Source organism: Ziziphus jujuba, chromosome 8 (genome assembly GCF_031755915.1).
Source record: "Ziziphus jujuba cultivar Dongzao chromosome 8, ASM3175591v1".
NCBI lineage: Eukaryota > Viridiplantae > Streptophyta > Magnoliopsida > Rosales > Rhamnaceae > Ziziphus > Ziziphus jujuba.
The window spans coordinates 28951060-28972333 of NC_083386.1; the positions used below are offsets into that span (position 1 = coordinate 28951060).

At 32.3% G+C, this 21274-nt stretch overlaps 2 protein-coding genes across 2 annotated transcripts; both read right to left on the bottom strand.

Annotated features, from left to right (window-relative positions):
- Positions 1-11855: 11855 nt before the first annotated feature.
- On the bottom strand, positions 11856-16353 carry LOC107435820 (vacuolar protein sorting-associated protein 26A). Its single transcript, XM_016047444.4, has 12 exons — positions 16266-16353; positions 15645-15697; positions 15470-15544; positions 15069-15143; positions 14865-14937; positions 14437-14481; positions 14033-14144; positions 13842-13908; positions 13354-13398; positions 13116-13171; positions 12699-12874; positions 11856-12457 (listed from the first exon to the last, which is right to left on the bottom strand). The coding sequence occupies exons 2-12, from the start codon at positions 15645-15647 to the stop codon at positions 12279-12281; spliced, it is 906 nt and encodes a 301-aa protein (XP_015902930.1). The 5' UTR covers positions 15648-15697; positions 16266-16353; the 3' UTR covers positions 11856-12278.
- Positions 16354-17005: 652 nt separating this feature from the next.
- On the bottom strand, positions 17006-19225 carry LOC107435818 (AAA-ATPase At2g46620). Its single transcript, XM_016047443.4, has one exon. It carries the CDS (start codon positions 18824-18826, stop codon positions 17402-17404), a length of 1425 nt encoding a protein of 474 aa, XP_015902929.2. The 5' UTR covers positions 18827-19225; the 3' UTR covers positions 17006-17401.
- Positions 19226-21274: the final 2049 nt, after the last annotated feature.

The window sequence follows — 21274 nt, forward strand, 5'->3', positions numbered from 1 at the left end:
GAATATTTATTGTTATACTCATGAAATATCTGGATATATTCATCATTTTAAAGCATTAAGAAGTTCTTTTTGGTATTGATAATGTATTTTTTAATTATATTTAAAAATTTCATATATCTTAGTATTATTTGTTAAATATAGATATACTAACAAACACTATATTTTCGTTACTTACAATAATTTTAATATCTATGGACTACTTTATTAGTATTGTATTTTAATTATTGTATTTTTATATTATTTACTATATTAATTATCTCATATACAAAAATTTATATTCTAAATTAACTATTTATAGTTTTCGTAATTTTATTGATATTTTTTTTTATATCAACATTTCTATCGATATTTCTATAAAATCATACCTTTAATGTTTTTATTAATACCAATATTTTCATCACAGCTCCCAAAAAGATGAAGCCAACTCCGATTCACTGCCTCAAGCTTGCAGGTAATTTAATATAAAACCAGTTTCTTTATTTAATTTTTTTTTTTACATATATATGCATATATATTAGAATATCAAATATCAAATTTCAATTTAGTTTTTGAGTTTACTATGTCTAAGATCTTTGCTTTTTTAAATATTATTTCCATTATTTAAACTATTTGGTTATTTAATATTACTGCTATATAAATTGCTAATTATGCACTTCATCAATTAGTAATTTTGTTTTATTACCAATAATTATGATTATCATTTATAAAATAAAAAAAAATTGCCTTCAAAAATTTCAGGATCCGCCATATATTTTAAAGGATAAATATGATTAAAAAGTCAAAAAAAAGTAATAACAACTAGTTATTTAGTAAACATGTAGACTTTTTGGTATCTTTAATTGATATTATTCTAATATTAATTGCAGAAGGGAAATAAGGGAGTATTCCAAAAACTTGATCCAACTCCGGAATGTGCTATCTGAATTACTATCTGAAGCGCTGGGACTTGACAGTGATCATATAGAAAGCATGGGTTGCTTAAACTCCATGTCTTTATTGTGCCAATATTACCCAGTTTGCCCCGAACCTCAATTGACACTAGGGGCGACCAAGCACGCCGATGTCTCTTAACCATACTGCTTCAAGACACAATTGGTGGTCTCCAAATTCTTCGTGATCAAACTCATTGGGTCAATGTGAAGCCAGTTCAAGGGTCGCTAATAGTAAATATTGGTGATTTGATGCAGGTACATGCAAAAACTCTCCAAATTTAGACATCAATTTTTTACATAATGTAAATAATATCCATATATTTAATTTCCATTACTCATTTTCATATGATTATGATCATATTTTGATTTTAATATATATATATATATATATATACACACACAGCTAGTTAGTAATGATAAAATGAAGAGTGTGGAGCACAGAGTTTTGGCTACGCAAGGAAACAAGGCTCGTGTATCGGTTGCATGTTTCTTGACTCCGGATGACAAACTCAAATCGTATGGACCCATTAAGGAGCTTTTATCAGACAACAATCCTCCACTCTACAAGGAAACCAGTTTTAAAGAATTTCAAACTTATACTAGGAGTAGAGGAGTTGATGGTTCTCGATCCCTTCCGCATTTTAGACTACTCTAGTCCCTAAGTTATCATATCCAAATCTAATAACAAAACGATGAATGCGGCTTGGCTTCTGTCTCATAAAATTTTTCTATTATATATGAATAATAAAATTTTGCTATTATGGCCACGTCGCCAAGTTTAAGTTTATGATAGGAGACAGGCAATCTGTTAATACCAAAAGTTTGATATGACTAGATGGTTAGTACGCATCATTTGATATGCGACCTCATCTATAATAGCATAGCTACATATATAAATACAATTGTAATATATTAGGAACATAGCTCCAACTTTAAGCTCCGAATTTATGTTGAAAATTAATATGATAAGTCCTAATGATTGTCTATATTATTAGTTTTAAATCATTATATAATCGAGTTGATGCTCTTTTCTATTTGTGTTGGGAATATATTTATAACGTATCAAGAAAAAAACTACTATTAATTTATATGTGAACAATAAATTGTAACTTAGAATTGATAACCAGTATACATGGATATTCAGTTTTAAAACTCATCACGTTATATTCTACTCTCAGTTATAATTGATTGCGGGCCATATTACTAACTCATATTAAATGTCTTGCAAACTAAAAAAATCAATACCAATAAAATCAAACCATAAAGCCTATATCAAATGTTTTGTAATATTAATAACTTTTTTTTTTCTTCCTCCTTTCTCAAGTTGTCTCCACACCTTACAGGTTAGTATCTTTAATTTTTTTCCCCATCTTTCAATATGTTTCTCTTCTTTTGCGATTCTTTTCTTCTCCATATTTGAGATGTTTTCTTCAACAATTGAATTTTTCAGGCGTTTTAGCGACATTGGAGTAGACATGTAATCCTCATTGATTTGAACAGTTTTATGCATTGTTCAAGTTACAAGCGACGACTTAAAAAGTGGCGTATTTGAGACATGAGATTAATTATTGGCTTGGTAAAGATACCACTTTCAGGTGAGTTTCTGGCAAAATAGGATTAAATTAAAAGAGAAACAAAAAATAGCTCTCCTGATTTCTTTTGTCCTTTTTCCCTTTAAAAAAAAATGGAAAATAGCAATGCAACTTAAACGTCAAAATGAAGTATAGCATGTCATAAAGCTAAACTAACTTTGAAAATGAGATAACGCAATAAACTTACTTATATATATAAGTAAGTTGTTTTTCCATTTAGTTACCAAACGTACAGTACAAAACATCGACCACAGAAATGGACGAAGACCATAGTACGTACGCATATTTTATTAACCAGAAAATACAACGAAAACGTTACATAATTTAATAATTAAGCGTTGGGGTCACAATCATCACCACAAGTGCCGGTACAAATTCCAGGAATGATGAGGCAACCGCAGGGTGCTTGACATGACATGAGGTCGTCGAGGCAAAACCTACCGGGACAACGATGACCAGTGCCTGTTACTGTGCCTTTCAGCATTATCTCCATGAGTACATTCTTATGATGATTACTCATTTCAGTGGCCACTATCCCGTTGGTAACACTTGCGATTCCCTGCAGTTCTCGGCAGCTAACCAAGGCAAATGGACCGATGGTTGCCATAACCACCATTGCTACCATCACCATGGATATTGTCATTTTCTTACTCTCCATTTTTTTTTTTTTTTCTTCCTTTTGATTTTCTTAATACAACTCTATTTCACTAAAATTTTTTGTGTGGGTGCATTAATTTTTTGCTGGGGCCTTTTATAGCCATTTAGGAGATCATATGGTTCCTGTGGAACATATGCTTAGTCATGGTTAAGTTAACATGCAACCCAACATGTGGCTTAATCTAACAGCACCTCTTCATTAACTAATGGATGTTGGACATAAGTTTACGTGCATGCATGTAAATTTGCCAACTATATGTTGTTGTCTTGATTCCACTGCTGCTTCACGGGTCCTATATATTGGCATGCTTTTTCATTAGAAACATACAAATCAAATTAACAAGCCAAAAAGCTAATTAATCTGGCTATAGAAGACAAAAATTGAAGAATGTTTTTCCTTGTCTCTTAGCCTTTGTTTCTGTTGTTCGTCAGAGTGCTATATATGTTGCCACTACAATTGCTAGTGGAAGACCACCACAATAGCTAGTCACCTTAGGGGAGCTTAAAATTGAGGATGTTGAAGTGCAAAATTGTTTTTGAAGAATATACATGTCTCCTGCTCGGAAAGGAGATCTATTATATATGCTACTCTCGGTCTTTATTGCAGCACGGCAAGTGTCTTTTTTTTTTTTTTTTTGTCTACCAGACAAAATTAATTTCAATTTCATATTCTCTAGATCTTTTTGTAAATATGAATCACGATAACTTACTTATGTTTAATTGTAAATATGAAGCACGATAACTTACTTATAGCTTAATTGTAAATATGAAGCACGATAACTTACTTATGTTTAACCATATATTAGTCACTGAACATACAGTACGAACATCGACAACATAGAAATGGACAAAGATCAACTACTACATGGCATTTATTTATTTGTTATAATAAAGGGTCTTTTGCAAAATAATAGAAATTATGTTAAAAAAAATTATGAGGAAATAGTTGAAAAGAAAAAAAGAAAAAGAAAAAATCGAGATACACATAAATAAGTACCGTACCAGGGATAGAGAGACACACACCTGACCCTGACCTGCTGCTTAAGTCCCCAAACCGTTACAACAAACACACAGCACACATTTTCTCTCTGGACTCTCCGTTTGAGCTTGTTTTTTCGTTTTCTCAGTGAAACCTCTCTGAGTGATTTTGAAAGAAGAAAAATGACGATACAGTTCATGTTCGGCGTTGAGGTTAACAGTAACAACACCAAAGCCAAAGCCAAAGCCAGCACCGGCGGCGAATAATCGGAAATGCATGGTCAACTGTACGTGGGAGACTTGGACTGGCAAGTCACCGAAGCAGACCTCATCGATGATGCGTTTCGCTTAATGGGTCTCATTGCCTGATCTGTGCGTCTTTGCCCTACTCCTCAAGAAATACTGCGAGCGGAATTGTGAAGGTATGGGGCTTTTTCGGTCCATTTTCTCCTTTTCTTTCCTTTATCTTTCTTTTCCAAATTCACTAGTGCATGGTGGCTGTATATATTTGCATTTGTTATTATTATCTTTTTTTTTTTTTTTTGGGACCGAGCATATTTGTCATTTATTAATTTGATTGGAAAACACTAAAAATTTTAGAACATATATAGTGTAGCTCATCACTAGCTATTTGCCTACAAATATGTGGACGTAAGGAATCCTGATAATTAATTAATTCCACCATGTACGTTGTCTCTGAATCCAATCAATAAATTACCAAATTAAGCACTTTTTTAAAGGACTTGAATAGTTGCACCGTGGCTGTATAGTTGTCATTTATTTTTTACTAGGAAATTGATTTTTGTCTTTTTTGGTATATAGATTAATTTACGACTAGTTTTTTTTTTTTTTTCCGCGTGTATGGTTTATTAACGTATAAAATATACGTGTTGCAATTGCTGTGTGTATTTGAGTCAGCCAGCCAGAACAAGCAAAAATAAGCAATTGGATTTTCAGATTGGGTTAGATGCATATATATCTTTCATCTGACTATTCACCAAAAAAATATCTTTCATCTAGCCATTGCCAAAATATGAAGTTATTAAAAGAAGAAAGTTTCACTGCACTGATATAGTCCATAATTTCAAATATACAAACTAAAAACAGGGTTGGATCGCTTCCATTATTTAATTGAACAACTTACATTACTTTATATCATTTTAAAGTGATTGTTTAATAATAATAATAATAATAATAATAATAATGGTGATGTGGCAGAACAAGGCCTAGACATCAGTGGTGTTAGAGCAGTTGTAGTAGCAATAACCCATGGTATCCATCACTTTGAGAACATTTGCAATGGAAAAAAAAAATGTAGGCAAAATTGCCCATTTAAAACTTATAACTCCACTTTCCACTGCCACTCTGTTTTTTCTTGATTTTCTAGAAGGTTTTGAAGGGATTGTAGTTCAAAGTGAGCTAAACCTGTAATTTATAGGTGAAACCATGTACGCATCTAAGGAAATTCCAATAATTAATAAATTGATTTCCACCATGTAGAGCAGTGTCTGAACCCCATCAAGAAAAATTACAAAAACTAAGGCACAATTTTATAGAATCTTCAATTGTAGCATGCAACTGAGGAGTATTTCGAAATTCAATTTTTTATTATTATTACGAAATTCTACATTTCTTCGTACCCACGTAGTATCTCTCATTGTCAGAATCATGTATAGCTATTTGCGTGCAAATATAACAAAATTGTAACAAAAATATTACTTTTGACTTTTTGTGCCATCATCCAAAAACACATGCTTTTATCAAGATTAGTTGCAAGCCTTATACTTCTAAGCTTTTGACATTATTTAGTGAAATCTCCAACTTCTTGCAATCTAGCTTCTTATGCTTAGAAAAGACACAAAAATGCACCTTATTCATGAAGCTTTCACATTTAAGATGTAGAAGTTGAAGTCCCTTTGCTCAAAAAATCAATTTTCCTCATAGACAATAGAACACAATACAATTGCATTAAGCCCATATAGGAAAGTTATCAGAAAAGCCATACCAGATAATCCTGCTCTATTTGCCTTAGCTTATGACAGTGGAAAAAATGATCAATTACTAGATTTTCTTCAACATTAACACCTCAAACAAAAACATGCATTGGATTCAAAAAGATAGCTTCTTGGTTTCATAAATCCATTGTACTTATTTCCAAATACTAATAAGAAAATCCTTAACTGTGTCAAACTTTGAAATATTATCCTTAATGGATTCCTATGATACTTTATTAATAATCCATTAATACCTATTAGATTGCTCTCACTCCTCTTACAGTTTCTTGATATCAACAAAATTCTCATCAGCAGTTTCTATAAATAAAGCAATATTCATTAAATCCGAAAACAAAGGTACTATTCAACGTCATTATGAAAGAAACAATTTGCAAAGACAACAAATATTGCACAACAGTAAGAAAATAGCATCAATAGTCAATATGCATGTTAATGCAATTTATGCAAATTGCTCATTTCCTAGCTTTCCAATAATCATATAACGCTAGAGTTCTTAAGGTATAAAAACTGTTATGCAGGTACAGACAATTAATCAAAGACAATTAATCAAATGCTCTAATTTTATTGCTTAAGCAATGCATGGTGTTTAATTAATCTTTCACCATTCTAAGCATCCTATCAAATAATAAAATTACCAATAGGGTAATTAAATTGCCTATATAGACCTTTTTAAATGTTTTTCTAAGCATCATACTATAAATAATTAAATCATCAATAGGACAATTTAATCATCCGTATTGATCTTAGAAAAATATTTTTAAAATGAGGCAAAAATAAACTTATTCAATAAATAAAGACAATTTGGCATACTTACAAAAGGTAAGCAAATAAGCATTTGCAATTATCATAATCCCACAGTAAAACAACATATATATACATTAACACAATCAAATGTAAGAAAGTCATTCAAAATTTTAAGTGGAAAAAGGAAAATGTATGTGTGTAACAACAAAAATAAAGAAAATAAATTGTATTAGTATAAAATTAAAAGGAAATTTTCAAAAAAGAAAATAAAAGTAAAAATGGGTTTCATTTTCTTTTGAAAATCAAACGATGTACAGTAACATTCTCACACACATGAAATGGAAAAATTATATTTTTAATAAAATAGGATAGGTGGCGATGTGTGATTGGATGGTCGCACAATCTGATGTGTGCCACCGTCCCACAAAAATATATCAAAACAATTCGAATGTAGTAAACAATGTTACTGTAGATTTCAAATATGGATTTTGGGCCTATTATTAAGAGAAACCTTTAAAAAAAAAAAAAAAAAGAACTGTTTTAAGGGGTTAAAGGGTTTAATAATAGATTTGGTAAAGACAAGCGTCCAAATACTTTTAGTATAAATCAAATAAGTGTTCAATTCATCATAGAGAATAATGTAATACAATAATCATAAAAAAGGTGAATTAGTGTGTAAACTGTCCACATTTTATTTCCAAAAATTGAATCATATAGTTGTTATTTATTATTATTATTATTTGTATGAAGATTATTGACCAATTTTTTAACTTTTTTTTATTGAAAGAGTACGACGACTAAACTAGTGTTTTTTTTTTTTTTTTTTTTGATAAAGGACTAAACTAGTGTTTATAATTGGTTGATTACTCACGATTTATATGTTGCACATGTGCCATAATTGTGGGTCTGCCTAACCAAGCAAAAGTGGGAAATTGAATTTTCATATAAAATTAAATATACTTGTTGATTTATTTAGCTAAACATCATTTTAATTCTATATAAAAAAAGTGTCATTTTAATTACTCTTATATAAAAAGTGTCATCATTTTAACTCTATTAAAGTGCCATTTTAATTATATGATGAAATAGTTGGAAAAAAAGAAAAAGAAAAAGTCGATATATATATATATATATATATATATATAGAAACAAGTAGTGTACTACTGAGAGAGACACAAACCTGACCCTGACCTTTCTGAGTCCCAAAACCGTTACAACGACACACACAGCACACATTCTCTTTATCCCTCTTAGATTCTCCGTTCGAGCTTGCTTTCTTCGTTTTCTCTGCAAAACCTCTCTGAGTGGATTTCAAAGAATTAAAATGGCGATACAGTTCATGTTCGGCTTTCCGGTTCCGGTGACAACACCAAAGCCAGAGCCGAACCCAGCAGCGGCGCAGATAATCGGATATGGTCACTATACGTAGGAGACCTGGACCCACAAGTCACCGAAGCAGACCTTGTCGATGCGTTTCGCTTAATGGGTCCCCATTGCCTCTGTGCGTCTCTGCCACGATTCTTTCACCTGCGAGTCCCTTCGCTACGCCTACGCCAACATCGCTTTTCCTTTCTCTTTCTTCTCCAAAATGCCCTTTTGCTCTCTCTTCCTTCCTACAACTTTTGAGTCATTGAATCTGTTCTTGTTCTTGTGTTTCATTATAGCTCAGAATTTGGCTCTGTTTTTGTTTTCCTTCCATTTTCTTGTTTTTATTTACTCTACTTTCTTTTTTGAGGTTCTTCCTTTCGAAAGAGCGTCTGGTTCTTGTTATTATTATTTTTTTGTACTTTATGAAATGACATGTCTTTCTTCTTGTTGATGCACCCTCTTTGCGGCAATTGTGCTCTGTATAATATTTGGTTAGTTTATGTGATGATTGAATTTGCTCAATGTGATTGTGATTGTGTTTGTGAAATCGAATGGATCTTTTTAAATCTTTCGTAAAAAGTTGAATTACTTTCATTCAACTTCTTATTTTAAGTTGTTTTAGAGTTTTGCATAGCTATCGGTGATTTACTTAAATTTCTCCTCTGCTTCGTTCAGCGTCCAAGGCTTTAAAATTTTTAAATCACAAGGAGCTGAAGGGACAATCAATAAGAATAATGTGGTCACAGAGATACCCGTTGACAAGAAAAATGGGTATTGCAAATCTTTTTGTTAAAAAACTTGACCCATCCTTCACCAGTGGTCAGTTGCATTCTATGTTCTCCAAGTTTGGGAGGATAATATCTTGCAAGGTCGCCTCAGAGAATGGCAAAACGAAGGGTTTTGGTTTTGTGCAGTTTGATGCTGAACAATCTGCTATGACTCCTCGTAATGCTCTACATGGTAAACTGGTTAAGGGAAAAAAAATGTACCATGCTATACATGGTAGACTGGAAGATAGTGCAAAAGTGCGGAAGGAAATTATAGAGCAAGAGCATGTCTACCAAAATATTATTTATAATATAGTGCAAATGAGAGGAAAAAAACCAGTCTACCATGTAGAGCATGGTGCAAATAATATATAACTATATTATCTATAATATTATTTAACATTCGCACTATCTTCCACGGTGTACCATTAGAGCATGGCATATTTTTTTCCCTTAACCAGTGTACCATGTAGAGCATTACGAGCAGTCATAGCAGATTGTTCAGCATCAAATTGCACAAAACCAAAACCCTTCCTTTTGCCATTCTCTGAGGCGATCTTGCAAGATAATATCCTCCCAGACTTGGAGAACATAGAATGCAACTGACCACTGGTGAAGGATGGGTCAAGGTTTTTAACAAAAAGATTTGCAATACCTCTTTTCTTGTCAACGAGTATCTCTGCGACCACATTATTCTCATGGATTGTCCATTCAGCTCCTTGTGATTTAAGAATTTTAAGGCCTTGAACGCTGAACGAAGCAGAGGAGAAATTTAGGTAAATCACATATAGCTATGCAAAACTCTAAATGACAACCTAAAATAAGAATTTGAATGAAAGTTACTCAACTTTTTACGAAAGATTTAACAAGACCCATTCGATTTCACAAACACAATGAGCAAATTCAATCATCACACATTCTAACCAATATTATACAGAAATAGAAATAGACATAGAGACCAAAAAAAAAAAGTACCATGAACCGTAGGAAAAAAATAAAAGTTTATGAGAAGAAATATACAAGTAATAACAGTGAAAAAAAACATATGCAGGTTTTATAAAGAAGAAACAGAGAGGGGGCCAAAAATTAAAAAAAAAAAGGGGGTATCCTATAGCTTTTAGAATTTGTAGAGCACAAACTTTTAGAATATGTGGATCAATAAGCTGTCAAAATCAGATATTTAGAATTATAATACTAAAACAACTATTTAGATCAACAACAACAACAACAACAAAAATATTTAGAACTTATAGCTCTCAATTGCAGGATATTATCAAAGCTGGGAAAAAAAATTGCATAGAACCAGCCAAATTCTCTAACAAAGCAAACTTGAAAAATCGTCAAGAAACCAGTAGAACAGTGAATCAACTTAAAGAAAACATAAAATATATCTAATTAACAAATATAAAAACTCAAGAAAACTGTGGAAAGAAAATAAAGTTTACAAAAATAATCACATAATTACAAGAAATAATACTAGTAAAAAAATGCAAGGTTTATACAAAAAAGAAGAGAGAGACACAGAAATTAAAAATACATAAAATTAACAAACATGAAAACTCAAGAAAACTGTGGAAAGAAAATAAGGTTTACAAGAAGAATCACATAATTACAAGAAATAATACTAGTAAAAAGATGCAAGGTTTATACAAAAAAGAAAGAGAGAGACACAGAAATTAAAAATACATAAAATTAACAAATATAGAAAATCAAGAAACTATAAAAAGAAAATAAAAGTTTACGAGAAAAAACACATAAATAAGAAATAATTATCTTAACAATAATAAAGACATGCAGGTAATTTTTTTTTATAATTAATTACCGGGTTTTATAAAAAAGTAGCGAGGGAAAAAAAATAAAAAAGAAGGAAGCCTGTATAGCTTTTAGAATTTGTAGAGTACTAGAGTTTCAATGGCTCTCTAAATCAATAAAGTACGATTTTTTTACTTGATAAACACTCAACCAAAAATCAGTTATGACTCAATCTAAAAATTGATCATTAATGGTAAATATCTAAATTTTAGTTAATTAATTGATGATGTTTATATTTATTTTCTAAAATATCTCTGTATATTTTTTTTCATTTTTTAAGAAAATTACATTATTGATAATGGTTGTTTTGATGTGTCACAACTCCGAAAGCAATAAACAGTTTCCTTGATCATGCATTTTTCCTCTTTTTCTTTTTTTTTTTTTTTGTTATGTTTAAATCCTAATGAATTAATGGTGTGTATATTTTATTTTTCTGTTCTAAAAACAATACAATTGTTAATGATGCATCTATATATTTTTCTTTTATTTTTTTTATTTAACAAAATTTATATTATTGATAATGATTATTTTGTTGAATGACTGACGAACGACAAGCAGCCTCTATTACAATGTCAAATTTTTTTTTTTTCTAATCTAAATCCTAATTAATTAATAATGTAGATATTTATTTTTTGCCCTTTAAAAAAACAATAACAATTAAAATAATGATTTATCCATTTTTCTTTTCTTTTTTTTTAAATTATATTATTGATAATATGATTATTTGGTTTAGTGTCTAAAAGTATATAGTTTTCTGGACATCACAAAATCTTTAGATAGAGCTATTTAAGAATTTTACGTATTTATTTGATTGATGGGTTATTTCCTCTCCTTTGATTGATGGGTATTTACACTCCTTTAAGGCCTATATAAGAACATTTATACAAGCTTCGCCTTACCAACCTGCCAAAGAATATTCATCATTCAAAAACAAACCAGAAAAAAACAAAAAGAAATAAAGAAAGCAATCCAAATAACAAAACGACAACATGAGCGAAAAGTAACCATGGCATACCAAAGAGAAATTTCTGTGGGTATTACCCTTTGTTCTTCAATTATCAAAACAGCAAACTATAAATAGTTTCAACAGAAAATAGGGGGAAAAAAAAAATGCAAATCCTTTTACTCTAAAATCTCTGCAAAGTGAAAAAGTCAGTATCTGATCACTGTTCATAAACGTAATCCCAGAGATCATCCCCAGCCTCTATGCATTGCCCATGTACAAATTGCAACCATCTCGTATCAAACCCATAAGTAGAATAAGAAGCAACCATAGCTTCTTATAAAGAAACAGTACACTTCCATCAGCAAAACATGTCCTAACGTTCAAGACTTTACAAGGTGTTTGTGAGGCAATTAATCTTCTTGTCCACATTATATGGATATGTGATGGATGGTAGTCAGAAAGAGTAATTAGGACGTCTCTTGGAGCCTATATATAGTGATCTCCTGCTGCTTAAAGTACCGTCGGTCCTCTTCATCAACTAGAACAAGATTCAGATAATATTTGACACTGAATTTGTTATTGATGTTGCGATGAGTTGGTGTCAGTTCGTAAGGGCTAAGAAAAAGTCTGATTGGAATTGATTCACCTGAAAAGTAATAATAAATTCAATATTCTATTACATAATGGCCAACTGGAGATGCGAAGTTTCAGAACATAATCAGCTATTTCACAGGAACTTCAGTAATCTTTTTTTTTTTTTTTTTGGGGTTATACAGAAGCTTAAAGATACAAGTTGCAGAGGTAAAAATTAATTTTTTTGTTAAATCCATATAGAAGCATGGTTATATGTAGTTTACAAGGTTGGTGAGGAAGAATTCTTAATATACCTCTCACTGGAGCACCATCCATCAACTCAAATTTAGCGAGTGTCTCAGTCTCAACATGAGTATTGGCCCCTGATCCTGTAGATTCTCGACGCCGAATCTCCAGATCCATGTTTTTTATTTTGATTCTTACAAGAAGAAAATAAATCTTGCCAATAATGACATCTTTCAGATGATACCTGCATATTGATGTTCCAGTAAGCTGTAACAGAATTTTTTTCTAACAGCTGGAAAAAGAATATGATTTTGAGCATTTGGCCATTAAACACTGTTAAGCACACTTAAGTGAACAGACAAGGAAGAGTGAGAAACAGCAAAACTTATACTAGCTCAACAGTACTTGTCATTAAGAAAAATAATACTAAATAAAAAAATGAAAGCTACTATGCGACCCTTTAGAAATAAAGTGAAAACACTTACTTGCTTTTGTTGTACTCAAATTCAATATGTAGGCAATCTTCAATTCCAACTTCCATCTGCAAAGGTATCGAGATTACTAGAAAGACAGGGAAAATTAACTATGGTATTATTCTCTGTAATGTTCAAAAAGTATTGATTACTTAATCCCTCGCACAAAATGACAAGGTCATAAAAGGAGTCAGATTGAGATAATAGAGACCACCATACCACTGGGGCCATATGGCAGTTATGCACTCACCTTGATACTATTGTTAATTGATGGAGGTGGGGAGTAGTTGCGAACCTGAAGCATAAAATGACATCAGATAAAACTAGAATGAGATATTACATTTGCTGATTTGCAAATTACACAGATAATAACATATACAGCAGCTTGATAAGGCTGGAAGGTACAAAATGACCACAATGGTACAGGATATATAGAAAATAGTAGAGCAGGAAACCTGATGTCAAAACCAGCCAATGCTCAAATGGAAAGCTTATATACGAAAATATCCTAAATCTAAGTTACAAAATATCATAAACCTAAGGCACAAACTTTTAATTAGGCATATAAGTAAAATTCATTACATTCTTAAAAAAATTAAGTAAATAATGGATAATGGCAAGGTAAAATTCCGGTTGCACATTGTTTAGACTAATACATTATATTCAACCTGAACAATCAAAATTATAATAATTAACTGTTATGGAGAGAGAGAGAGTGAGAAAGCGAGAGAGTATTACCACAAAATCCTGGTATTCCACTATGCTACCAGCATAACCACGACTTATTGTGACTTTCAGGACATACCTACAAAGAGAAAATATGCAGAATGGAATTCAAAATTAACAACAAGTTTACCACTCACATAGTAATGTGTTCTTTTTTTTTTTTTTTTGGCTTAAACATAGTAATGTGTTGATGATTAGTTTACCTAAGCCTCACATTCACCCCATTGTACGTCTCATATGGCATTTCAACAGTAGAAAATTCGAAGGGATAAGTTTTTCTTTCATATATTTCTCCAGGAACATCCAGTTCACGAACTGCAAACAAAAGCTAGCTTAGAGCTTCCTTGTGAAAAAAACATAATAAAATCAAAGCAATTTAGTTGGAAAATAATTCATTGAATGTTTGGACTAAATAAGATATAGACAATTACTAATTATCGATATCACAAGAACATTTGCTAAACATTCCAAATAAAGCAGTTTCTCTTTCCATCCTCAGAGTTTTGGGAGAGGAATGATTGTAATTAACAATGAATCAATTCATAGTGTCAAAACATAGAGTAGAAACTGTCCAAAGCTAATGAATATTAAGACAGAGCATACTCACCAAGGGAAGTAAAATCATAAAAGTTGCCTCTGTCAAAGTACATTTCTGCAGAGTGAAAAAATTATTAGATTACATGTTCAAAATATAAAAAAGATGGTCCTGGGCGCTTTTCAACGGTACAATGGAACACATTATTTAACACAGGAAACAGTTAGAACAGAAGTCACAAATAAGTGACCCAGGAATTAGAAAATAGATCAGTGGTCAGATCACACATACATGAAAGTTGAAACCTTTAGTTCGAAAATGTTAGCCAAGTTCTTTATAAAAATGAATATTAGAAATGTTTATAATGTCCCGGATTTTAACTGTCTGAGTGCTTAACTTCTTATCATGGTTTATACATATCGATGCTTGACTGACTTTGATTTTCTAATTTATCTTTCCAGCAAAACATTACGGTTTGAAATGTTTTAGCAAAAACATACCTATCTGACCAAGGAGCTCAACTTTGACACCATTGTGTTCGACCTTCTTCCCTTGAATTGGATCTATAGAGATCTGCAAATACCACCACAGAAAGAAAATATCTTAAAATTCTAATATGTAATGCTGATGATATAATAACTAAAAATTAACTTTTTTTACTGCAATACTTAAGATTTAAATTAATACTATATTAAACATCAAACCTTGCCAGCAATGTTCTCTTGACTTTGGAATAGTGGAACCATTACGGTTTGACCATTTTCCTTCTTTAACTGGACCTGTAAAATTAAATCACGAAGGGAAATGCTTCATCATGAATATTAAGAAACTTCTGAATGAACCCCAATTCCTCATAAAACTAAACATTGAAGAGAGGTTCAAATTCATATAGGCACAAAACAAAGAAACATGATTCAAAGAAGAAACACTAGCATCTTCCCTAAGTTAAGATGCAAAAGTATGCTATAAAATCCATCAATTTTCACAGATATAAATAAAAATAAAACTCTTCAAACCTCAACAGAAACAGCATTCAAACAATTGCATTTTTCTATCTGTTTCAATAAAATCAAATCAAAACACAAAATAACTAAATTTTGATTACCTGCTTCCGGTTTTTTGCATCAGTAAATGTGATCGAGATATGACAAGATGGCTTGAAAGCTCCAATCAAGTAGTTCTAAAAAATGTTTATATCAAGATTAAAACCAGACTAAACACAAGATGGCAATTACGGTAACTAAAATAATAATAATAATAAACCACTCATGAGACCTTACCATGCTGCTCGAGATCAGAACCCAGCACCTAAAACCTCACTCACTCAGTGAACCTGGAAAGCCAGTATGAAACTCAATTCCAAATCCACAGAAATCAACCCAAATACATTAACATTAAAAATCATCATACTCTGCATATAATATCATTGAAACTCACTAATTCCAACAATAAAATTATAATTAAGAAATATATATGATATTAGCTTAAAGCAAATACATTTTGTGCGTTTCGCCGAGAACGCTCAACACGCACACCGTAACTCATAAGCTCAAGATTTCACTGCTAAATTTCACCAATACAACCTAGTAAAACATAAATGCATGCATTTACAGACCATCACAAAACTCAAAAATAACAGAAAACGCAGAATCACACAGAAATTACCGAGCTCAGATTCCTTAAACCCCTAAATCGTTTATAACCTATCAATCTCCTTTTTTTTAATTTTTTTTCAAATTGACACACAAACAAATAAATCGAGCAAATTGGAGAACAATTGAGATAAAAAAAACAAGATGAAAAACAAGAAGAAAATAGACGAGGGTTTTACAATTCGATAAAGAAAAATTCCGAATTTCGAATTGGGGAGTTAGGGGATTAGGGATTGTTTTTGGATGTACCTTAGGTTAGAAGGCAACGAGATTCGCGAGGAAATGAAAGGAGAGCAGACCTCGTAGACTGTGAAATCCGCGATTGTTTACAGGGAAAGAAAGAAACCCAACAATACGATGTCGTATCCTTCGAACGATCCGCGAATTTGACAGTTAGGGGGTGGGGGATTTGGATTGGAGAAGAAACACTGGTACTGGTGTGATCTTCGATTCCTACAACAACACCATGTCGCCGTGCTCATTCCTCACGTGTTATGCACGTGATTGCGAAACTTCCACCTTTTTCCTTTCTTTTCTTTTTCCTCTTCCTTTTAGGCTCCGTTTGGATGGATTTTGGTCAAATACAAAAATATAAGATAATTTTTTTCTTTTTTGATAAATAAGGATTATACAATGCTGTTTCTTTTTCTTTTTCTTTTTCTTTTTTCTTTTTTTTAATAGCCATTATTATGATTTTTTTTTTAATTATGATAATATTACATTAATCTTTCACTTAAATAAGATCTTCCTCCTCGGTATAATCTAAAGCTTATGCAATTTATATAATATAATATTGGGTGGCTGAGAGCTAAACGAGAAAGTCTACAAATTGACTCACCAAATTGAAAATTCTCCGCTTAATCAAAATCTAAAATAATCAATTTTAAGCTTTTTTATAATTTGTAATTTTGTATCCCCCATAAAAAACAAAACAAAGTAATCATAAAATATTGTTCATCTAAAATTTCATTTTGATTTCAAGTTATCAGTTTTTTTTTTTTTTTTTTTTTGGTTTACTTGGCCCCAAAAAAAAAAATAAATAAAATTGGATTACAGCTAAAGTCATTCATCTTTTTTTTTTTTTTGGTGTATGGCAAAAGTCAAAAAATGGGCGAAAAATTCATACCCAAAGTATAAGCAACTGAGAGAATAGACAAGCATAAAACAATACTTGTACCAAAGGACTTCTCAATCAAATATTTCCTGATTGAGACCCAACATCTTATACACATTAACTTACAATTTCTACTCTGTGTGATATTACTTTTACATTAGTAACAAATAAAAAAATAATTTAAAAAAAAAAAAAAAAAAAAAACCTTCCGAAAATTCTGATAGACAATAATTGGGAGCCCCGAAGTTCTCCAGCCATATAATAATATTTCTTATGCGTTGTCTTTCTCTGTGGGGCCCAAATCCCAAGGCTCCTCTTTCCTCCTACTCCCCAACCGAAAAAGCCCATACAGATTCCGAAACTCCCTCACCGTGTGGACACTCTCCCGGCAAAACAAAGCTCCGGGTTCACCCGAATCCGACCGACCCGATCCACTATTACTCAATCTCTGTCTCCCTTCATTAACGCTTTGCAAAGCGGAAATAACCGATTTCAAAGCCCGACTCGGCGAGGTCCGATTCGAGATCATGATCTCCCCGATCTCAGCCGGACTCAAACTCGCCCCGGTTTGGAAAATCTCTTCCACCTGAGGAAACAGCTTGTGCTCCTTCACACCCAAGTAACTGTTCGCCAAGCTCTTGAACGCAGAAAAATCGCATAGAGGGAAGTGTATGTGAACGTCTATACGTCCCGGCCTCATAACCGCTTGATCAATCTGATCTTTACCGTTCATCGTGAATACCAAAACACGCTCTTCACCGCAACACGATATAATCCCGTCCATGAAATTCAACAGCCCCGACATGCTCACGCCCGTTGACTTCCCCATCAGAATGCGATCAAGATCCTCCACCACGATCAACGACTTAGAAGTTGTTTGCAGAAGAAGCATCTTTAAATCTGAGTCGTCTGATATCCTCGACATGTCGATATCGTAGACGTCGTAGCAGAGGAACTTAGCCATGGCGGCAATGAAACTGGTTTTTCCTGTGCCCGAAGGACCGTAAAGCAAATAGCTTCGTTTCCAAACACGGCCTAACCTGTGATAATACTGTTTGGACTTCATGAACTGTTCGAGGTCGGATTTGACTTTGTTTTTCAAATCAGAATCGACGACTACGGTGTCGAAGCTCGCCGGATGAGTGAACGGAACCGATCTCCACCGTTCGTCTCGATCGGAATTGCTGATGGAATTCATGTAGAGCTTAAGCTCCTTCTTCCTCTGGTCAATATCGTCGAAAACAGAGAGAATGTGCTGGAAATACTGTCGGAAAACTCTCCGCTTGTCGCTCTTCTTGATTTTCAGCACGAACGATCGGGACCCATCTGGCTCCGACGATTTCTGGTTCGTCCATGAAACTCGAGCGCCGAGAAAATTGTCCTGGACCAATTGGGTCGGGTCGACGTGGAAGAATATGTCGTTGGATTTTGACCCGGACAAGAGGTTTGTGAAATCGGAGTCTTCAACTGAAGGGAGAGAATTCAAGTATGTTGAAATCTTGCGGTAGAGTTGGTTTTCTTGGAAATGCTCGTTGAACTGTGGGACTTTGTAGAATTGATATACATGAAAATGGTCTGTGAATGAGTGCCAAGCTTTAACAAGTAAGAAAATCAAAGAGGTTTTTGACAAGAATTTAACAACGAAGAAAAGAGCTATGAAGGAGACGAAGCAAAATATCAAACTACCCAAAACCATGACGATGATATAAAATGGAAAACCACAGAGCTTGCCAAAAAAAAAAAAGGGTTTCTAACAGAATTATGGTTGTTCAATGTTTTTGGTGAGCTTGAAATTCATATATACAACAAGAAAGAGTTTTGATGAAAACATGGAAAAAAAATAAAATAAAAAAATGGGTTTAGAGAGAAAAAAAGATTACAGAATGGATGGAGCTTGAAAAAAGAGAAAAAATAGTGCAGGTCAATTTATGGAGGTTGGGAAAAATGGTGGGGAACTTTGGGTACAGCTCTGAAAGCCGGCAAGTTTAATCGGTCAAACCCACTAGAAGAGAAAACAGGGGATGAAGAAAATGAAGTTGGCCCTGGTTGGGTCTGGCTGTGAATGTACGACCAAAGACTGTGGACCTATTAATTATAATTTATATTATATTCATTTTTGTTGAATATTACTCTAATGGTTTCAGCAAAAAAAAAGAATATTACTCTAATGGTTTCAGCAAAAAAAAAAAAAAAAAAAAGAATATTACTCTAATGGTATTTCCATTTTTTTTTGCATTTTTTGCACTTTTATTCAATGGTTTTGACCCAGAGACATGCATGGCTAGCTATAACTACTAGCCAATTTCTATATGATGATTAATAGGCTTTTATTATGTGTCAGTCTAATTTGTTTTAATAAGGAAAATTATGGATTATGGTTAACTTGTGACCCAACAAACCTGTTAGGTGCAACTAAAGTGATGTTGTCTAAAAAGATTCCTAATTTTGGGGTTTTCCTTTTGATTTACAAAATTTTCATACGTTTTTTATTTATATTTATTTATTTATTTAGTTTTTGTTTAATTTGCCTTACGTTCCATATCCTACCTGTTCTTGTTATTATAGGATAAAGACAAAAACTTAAAAATAAAAAAAAATAAAAAAGCGATGGATTTCCTTAATCCTGCCTAATCCTATGGTGATAGCTTTTCACAAAATATGACTCATATTTGGCCTAACCCTCTCCAAAATTTGGCTCAAAATGACATTTGCAGTGTTTTCCTTTTCTTTTTTTTTTTGCGAATTCAATATAGTTGGCGAAGGAAAAAGAAAGGAACTGACCAAGCAGTGTGAGAATAATTTTCAATAGCTTCATGTAGGAAACTATGTTGGATTGCCTTTAAAAGTATGAGACAAGGAAATAACCAGTTGGCCATTTCAAAGTGTCCCACAGCATCATTGTTTATCCTCTTTAATATATAAAAAATTAGAATAACTTGGGAATAGTACACAAACAAAGACACCTGTGAACAAATTGGTCAATTGGGTTTGTTAAACAAGTTGTAAAGAAGGTTTATTTTTCAATATGATCAACATGGCAAGTTAAACAAATTAATTGTCAAACATAAACCACAAAGCGACTAGTAGTCTATGTTTGAAGAGCCTTAGTTTAAACAAAACAAGAAATATAAATAAATATATTCAGTATAAAATTGTTTGTGCTAGACACTAAACGTATAATCACAAATATTCAGCCTGAAGAATGCAGACAAAAATATTTATCTAAGCGTATTTGTTGCAATGAGAATTACTAACCACAAAAAATATTTTTAACAACGATTTTGATCACGAAATCATAAGTGATGTGTTCGTTCGGTTGCAACGAAAGAGTACAAAATCTTCAGGCACTTCAATCTCCATGAAACCCCACCATAGGATATGGTCATCATATGAAATCATGGTCTTAGTTGAGCATATCTTCAAAGGGATATCACTTCTTTATAATCTAGAAAGCAAAGAAAAATGAAACTAATTATATTTCATCCAAATAACAGTTTCAACAAGAGCTACAATGTACTTATTAATCTTTACAGCACCAAAACATGGATAGGAACCAAAAAAAAAAAAAAATTTGATTGAAAGGACACGAAATGTGTTTGAAATGTCATTGTGTTTTCACATCTTCTTTGCCTCTTACTATACTCTTTACCACTTTCCTTTGTCTTCTTCTCTTTTATTATCATTTCAGTAACAAAAAAAGCTTTGCTTTTGCAATGAAAATGTGGTCCTGTTTCATATTAAAAGTATGGGAGATGATGCTGTAAAGGCTTTCCAACTTTTAAAGAGCCGTCATCAAACTCACTTTAATGGCTGTCTTTGATTCCGGCTACCTCAACTTCAAAAACCCAGTATCATTGACTCCCCTGCCAGCTACTTCCTACTTGGCCTTCATCATTTATGGCTGTAGCAATTCCCAAACCATTTCGGTTTAAAATTTCTCCTGCTTCACCATGCATCTTGTTCCATTATTTTTTACTGCAAAATTCTTTTATTAATTATAGAACATATATACATATATATGAATTGAGAATTATAGATAAATGCTTATTTTTACAAACTATGTTAGGTTTAATACAAAAGCAGCTGTAAATTCTAAATAAGTTATGAAATTTGGAAACCTAAGACAGAAGTTAAAAAACAAGCC